Genomic DNA, 6721 nt, shown 5'->3' with positions numbered 1-6721 from the left:
CTGCGGCTACATACATTCAGGAATATTGACTTATATAAGCTTAATTTACCAAGTGGTCTAATACGAATGTAAAAGTAAACGAGGTAAACAGCTTTATGTTGCTATTTGCCCATCTCAAGTTGAACATAGATGGGACTACTACTTTTTTAGCACGGACATGTTCGTCTGCCCTGCTGCTTCACGGTCCTGTACAAAATATCGAAATTATTTTTGTGTTTATTACAGTATCAATTCTCCTCTTCATTTTGCAACTGCAGCACAAAGTAGCATACCTATATAACGCTTGATTTCTAAAATAAAACAACAGCCGTCAAAAACTATTTTGTCCCAGTGTCAATTTTGTGTCCGACTGCATGAGGCACAAGTTGTATTTTCAAAGTCTGACCGTGGAAGTACGACTTTACGAGGAGCACTTGAAGGCAGCATAAGTCTAGCGTACGCAGCGCCCTCCCGTCTACTGTCTCGTGCAGCGCGTGTTGAGCCACCGGTGATTTTATGTAAGCGAGTACATCATTGTTTTATATAAGATACACGCAGCCTATTCCATAATAACCTGCAGACAGTTGCAACATCATGCGGGAAGCTGATATCAAGTCAGAGTTAAACTGTCGGTCAGTGCTGAAACGAAACCCCAAAGAGCCTTGTAAATTATAACATCGTCGGAAAACAAGCAGAGCCTCTTCATCTTGTTATCCAACAAAATAGACACAAAACCCACTGGACCTCAAATGAAAAGTTGAAAACGTTTTGTTTAGTTGAAGACTTTTCATCTCGTTTCATCTTTTCATTCGCAATTTCTTCACAGTCTGTGTTGTTACACAATTAAGATGTGATAATAATCCTAGCTGATTTCAGTAAATATTTTACGCCGAGGCCACTGCGGGAAGTAATTAATTGAACTTGGTTACCAATAAGCCAAAACCTCTGATTAATTCCGCACCGGTGGTTCTGGCTCCAGAGGCACACTTTGGCAAATTACTGATTGTAGCCTATTAGCGATTACTCAAAAAGTCATATTAAATATTAATTAGTGCTTGGGAATTTCACATACTCAAGGCCAGAAAAGACAAGAAACTTCTGAACAAAGCCTAAATTACAGCACACATAGATAGGCCTATTCTAAACAACTGTTAGATAAGCATCCTGAGAAATTATGGTTTTAACTGTTATTTCTTGTCTGTCTTGTTGGTCCAAATAAAGCTGTTTTACTTAATAATCATGTATTGCACTGGCTCCTGGGAATCCAGAAGCAGCCTATGTAATGCACACTGTCTGGGTTTCAGAGTGTTCCTGCATACTGATTAATTCTGCATTTTTATTTCACTCACCTGTTCTCAGACTTCATCTATTCTTCATCACCCTGAGGGAATTATTGATAGAAAGGTTATTCTGCTCACGTTTCAGCAGGTGCACGGTTACCATCTCATTTCTAAAGACTGATAAATAATTCTGTGCTGAGTAACACAGACTGAAATGTTTGATGGGGTTCCCTCTGTCCTGGACAAGGGGTTCAGGATGTTTTGACGTGGGACTTGAGACTTGAGAATCCCCTAGATAACACTGAGAAACCCATAAACATGAGAGTGCAATATGTTTATGACTTATTAGTGCCATCTAGTGTCTTCAATGAAAGTTTCTACCAACCTGACAAGTGGTGTTATGGGAATAGAACAGATCTTCAATCTAGCACCGCATAGTTTGATTAAAAAAGGAAAATAGTAAAAAAAAAAAAACTACACTGAACATCATTTAAAGACAGTAGAGTCCCAAAGTCTATTTTTTAATTTAGCTTCTCAAAATAGTACACCAAATGAAGGACCAGCATTATCTTTAGTATATGTGAGACAGCCAGAACATAATTTCACCTTTAAAAAAAACAACAATTCCACCTTAAAAACTGACAACCCTCACTGGCAGTTATATTGCCTCTTCAGTTCTGAAAGCCTTACATCATTTTGGAGAAACATGTATTTAACTTAAAAGGAGACCCTGAGCAGAAATATAGACAGAATGTATCATTTTATTTCACAGTGTATTTACCAATAGGTGTGTCCAACTGATCCTATTACAGCTGATGCCGTTTTGACAGGCCTATTCTTTGCTTCATAATACGTTAACAACCAATGGCAAATACAGAGAGATAGTTATCAGGTGTGATGTTGTGTGGTGTTTCGGAGCAGATGTCCCACCTGGTAACTAGGTATAGCGTGCTGTGAAATGTAAAGATACCAACACATGTACGCCACAGTTAACACAAGCGGAGAGAGCATCATCTGAAATGAAAAAGACCCTGTAGATAATATTACAAGCTGCTCCCTTCAGTCTGTCCCAGTTCTCTAACCTTATTTTGAAATGCAAATGTGTTTGCATAGAGCTGATGTCAGGGACTATGCTTACAACGTGAACCCAAACTTGGACTCATCATAGCTCAGAAATATAATACACAAATATACTGGAAATAAAATCTTAAAAATCAATCTTCAAACTCATGGCTTTAACACTTTGAAATAGTGTTTTGCTCATGAGATAAAAGGCCAATTATGGTGTAAATGCCAGTAATACACCGACATGAAATCTCTGATTCCCTCGAGACGTCTATTCATTGGATATCCTGTAATCTTGGGTTTGGTTCATATCTGAGAAACAACACATTGTTCCGGTACCCTAAAACCATTAACAGGATAGCGACATACATAAAGATAGTTTCAATTTTTTACATTTGATATCCCTTCTAATAAAAATCAACACAATTAATTCAACGAGAATTGTATAAAAGTTCCTTCATTCCTGTATGACACCGATACCCTCAATCCAAATAAATATCCTTATGCCCTCCTTGTGAATGGAAGATTTTGAACAATTTTCCCTCACTCTTTTTCCTGGCCGTAAGAAAAATCATCATATTGCTCAGTCATTTTCAACATAATTCCAAAAAAAAAAAAAGGCCCATAATGAATGTAAATATCTTTAAATAAAACAGAATATAAAGCCATTAAAACCCTTTGACTCCAAGTCAAACTGTATAAAACTCACGCCTCCCAACCATGAATCACTGCAGCCAAAACCAAACTGTGCAACTGAATCCACAGTATGTACCGGCTGTACTCAGTCATTATGCTGAATGTCTGCATTATTTCACAGTCTCACACACCGGTTACACTCCCTGGTTGCTCTTCTCCCCCGGCAGCAGCTTATCCCTGGCGGTGTCCTGGGGGATTTTCTGGGAGACCCTCTTCATCTCGAGGCTTTTGACCCAGGTGTAGGCCGACGAGCCGCCCAGCACCATCATGTTACTGGTCCACCACAGCAGGCTCTTACTGGACGAGTTGTACACCACCGCGATGACGGTCTGCGCGCAGGCCTTCGCCGTCCCCGAGACGTTGTGCGTGAGCGGGCTGGTGTACTTGATCTGCAGGCCCGTGACGTAGCCGATGGCGAACCCGAACGCCCCCCCGAGCGTCATCATGCCCCAGAACTCGAGCTCGCCCAGGCGGCCGAAGCTGGCCAGGTGGCCCAGCTCGCCGGACACCAGGATGAGCGGCAGGAAGAGGACGCAGGCGTTGATGTTGTTGTAGTAGGACAGCTTCCAGATGTTCCCGTCCACCGCCGGCATCACCTTCTTGGTGTAGATGGCGTTGAGGGAGACGCAGGCGCTGGCCAGCACCCCGAAGAAGACGCCGGACCAGGAGAGGGAGCCCGCCATGCTTTCCTGGTCCACGCCGAGCCAGAATCCACCTGAGGGACAAAGGCAAACATGCAAGGGGGTTAACAAAGCACATGTTCAGTCCTAGAAAGGCCACTGAAATATCTCAGCTTCCAGAATGTCCCTCCATGACTTTCCACAGACCCACTTTTCTGTACAAACCAGTGTTGTTAGAGTTTCAAAGTCTTGCAAGGAAATAATGGTTATATTTTTCATTTGTATGGCTTCAGACTCGTTCTTTTAAAACCTCAAAATTCATTGGTCTTGCATCGGTCTGCATAAAGGCAGATGAAACCTTTGCTGAAACCGTTTTGAAATGATGACGCTGATATCGCCCACGGTTAGAAACATGACCATGTAATATCACACAACTGAGTTATCCATGTTTTCAGCTTGTTTTACAAACTCTATAAAGATGAGAGGTTTTAAGTCAGCCAAAATGTTGAAACGTAAGCCCCATTTGGCAATACTACATGTGTCTTTTCAGTGCCAGGATAAACTGAGTGCAGATTTGATTATCAGCTGTTGGCCTATTTCAACAACGGTTTGCATATTGCCCCAGTTGCAAATTAACACAAAACCAGGTCATAAACCGACTCCCTTCATCACATAGAGACATTGTGGTTTAAATTCCAGGAGAAGGGAATGAAACCTACCCAGAATGACCCCACAGCACAGTATGGCTTTGAAGGATGTGCTCTGTTTCAGGATGATGTACGACAACAGCACATTGAACAGCGTGCTGAGGGAACGACCGACCGTGTAGAAAGCGACTCCGACATACTTCAGGCACAGGTTGTTGAATGTTATCATGCCGATAAACACGATGGATAACGGCAGGACCTCCCGGGACGTCTTCAGGTCGAATTTGACAGACGGGAAGTCAATTAGTCCCGGGCACAATTTGGACAGTAATTGCATGAGCCAACATAGTCCCACAGTCACCACGCACTGGTAAAAAGTCACAAACAAGGGTGCGTCCAAGTCTCGATTATCCAGCAGATAATTATTGAGAAACACCATTGTGATTGAAATGAACCAATACAGTGCAACGACAGTCGCTATTCGCATAGCTCGGAGGATAAAAGTCTCTCCGCGTCCGTCTTCGTCCATCGAGTCCGAGTTGGCCAGAGCCATTCTGAGGATGTTCGACCGCTTCAGCTGGATCCTGTTCATCATTAGCAAAGAAACAGAGGCGAAATGGGTAAAAACTGCAGCATTTAGGGGAGCTAAACTGTAAAGCGGACTAACGGTGTTGTCTCACATCTAGAGGATACAAAACCAATGAGGCTTTACGTACACAAACATGAGAAAACCTCCTCCGGCTACACTTCCTGACTACTTCCTGGTTTGCAGTTCTGCGATTTTTTTTTTTTTCTTAAAGAGACACACTCACAGTGGTTCTCAACGTAGGGTCCGGGGACCACCAGGGGTCCTTGAGGGGGGTTCCAGGGGGTCCCCAGCAAATGGATGAATTGTTAAACTTCACCATTATTTAATTTACAAGAAGTTAACACAATTAGAGAATGTAGAAGAAAAGACTGTTTTGATCATAGTTTGACTGTTATCTCTCTATCTACAATACAGATAGTCATGAAATTCTGGGCAAATCATATCTAACAATATCTAAGTCCTAATGTGGACTAAATAAGGGGTCCTTGATAGGAAAAAGGTTGAGAATCACTGCACTACCAGATACTGGCACTTTACTTGAGAATTTCCATTTTGTGAGACGTACACTTTTACGTCTCACAAAATATTGTAGTTTTTACTCCACTACACACATCTGCAGAATAAGCTTTTACATGTAAAACATACGATAAGCTCATAAAATATGATGCATTGTTAGAGTTTAAACTACAATACAATATAATACAAACAGTATATGCAGCAGTTAGACCTACAACATTAAAATACTTCTTACAGGATAATGCATCAATAATTTAACACTCTGAAAGGAACAATTCTTCAGAACAAGTACTTTTACTTTTGATACTTAAGTACATTTTACTGATAAAACTTCTATACTTCTACTTAAATAAACTTTTGAATGCAGAACCTTTGCTTTTAATTAAGTATTTTTCCATTATGGTATTGCTACTTTTACTTAGGCTAAGTAAAGGATTTTAGTACTTTTTCCACCACTGAAACTTCATGATATGTTTTAATGATAATGATTTCTGAGGTCCCTATCATCAAACTATTTTCCTTATCAATATGTTTCAGCTCGCAATCCAACTTTACATTTACTGTTACTACAGTAGCTTATTAAATTTTTTGTTTTCACGTCTAATCTAATCACTTGCATCTGATTCACTGATAAAAGGTTGTCTTACCAAAGGTTGTTTTGTCTGAGGCTGATCTTTTATATTTTGAACGTTTGCCTAAAATGTATCCTGCTTCCACAATAAGCGTGTTTAACATTCAATAAGGAAGTATCTTCTGTAAACTAGGATTATATTCCTGTCCTGCCACCCCTCCCACCAGGCTGCAACAATAGGGCTTGGCACGGCCTGTTTTACCTGATATTCAGCCTTTATTGTGGCATGAGGCTGTGCAGGGGTCAAACCTGCAGGTCCATGTTCATCACATATAGGTCAGGAATACTTTTAGTGGAAATGAGATCAATTAAATATTTTGTTTAGCTACTGTTAATAACACTCCACTGTATTTGGTCACACAGGCTCATCTCACAGTTCAATGTGCCCACAGTCTTCAGGTTCAGTTGTCTTTTCCCCCCAAATGTCACAGGTGGATATTTCGGGTGTGTCTGCGTATTAGGGCACTGAGTTTGAAAAGAGGATAATAATGTGAAATCACAAGGCCACCACCACAAAGCATATGCTAAGTATTTATCATGTAACATACAGATCCCAATTATACAGGATTTTGCCATCATATAACATCCTGTTGTGTGGTTTGACGTAATCAGTAATATATAAGAGGGTAATTCTATACTTTCTCTGCACATGTTTGTAGCACATGGTTTGACAGCGCACATTGCCATCTAGTGGCATT

General features: G+C 40.8%; 1 protein-coding gene across 2 annotated transcripts; it reads right to left on the bottom strand.

Annotated features, from left to right (window-relative positions):
- Window positions 1-1769: 1769 nt before the first annotated feature.
- On the bottom strand, window positions 1770-6126 carry slc35c1 (solute carrier family 35 member C1). 2 transcript variants are annotated; one of them, XM_071517224.1, is made up of 3 exons: window positions 6040-6126; window positions 4360-4871; window positions 1770-3735 (listed from the first exon to the last, which is right to left on the bottom strand). In XM_071517224.1, the coding sequence occupies exons 2-3, from the start codon at window positions 4838-4840 to the stop codon at window positions 3155-3157; spliced, it is 1062 nt and encodes a 353-aa protein (XP_071373325.1). In that variant the 5' UTR covers window positions 4841-4871; window positions 6040-6126; the 3' UTR covers window positions 1770-3154. The 2 variants fall into 2 exon arrangements, with proteins under 2 accessions (XP_071373325.1, XP_071373324.1); XM_071517223.1 differs by lacking the exon at window positions 6040-6126 and having other exon boundaries at window positions 4360-5034.
- Between the last annotated feature and the right edge of the window lie 595 nt (window positions 6127-6721).

Source organism: Centroberyx affinis, unplaced genomic scaffold (assembly GCF_046629955.1).
Source record: "Centroberyx affinis isolate AG114_WGS23_722 - 3 ecotype Tasmania unplaced genomic scaffold, CSIRO-AGI_Caff_v1 ptg000476l_1, whole genome shotgun sequence".
NCBI lineage: Eukaryota > Metazoa > Chordata > Actinopteri > Beryciformes > Berycidae > Centroberyx > Centroberyx affinis.
The sequence above is the reverse complement of the archived record's forward strand: the minus strand, read 5'-3'. Positions and strand labels throughout refer to the sequence as shown.

Bases quoted from the DNA above. Each gene is read 5' to 3' on its own strand.
- slc35c1 (XM_071517223.1), bottom strand. From the start codon at position 4,882: ATGATGAACAGGATCCAGCTGAAGCGGTCGAACATCCTCAGAATGGCT. The intron at 3,736-4,359 runs GTAGGTTTCATT...TTTGTCCCTCAG, and splicing joins GTGCTGTGGGGTCATTCTGG to GTGGATTCTGGCTCGGCGTG.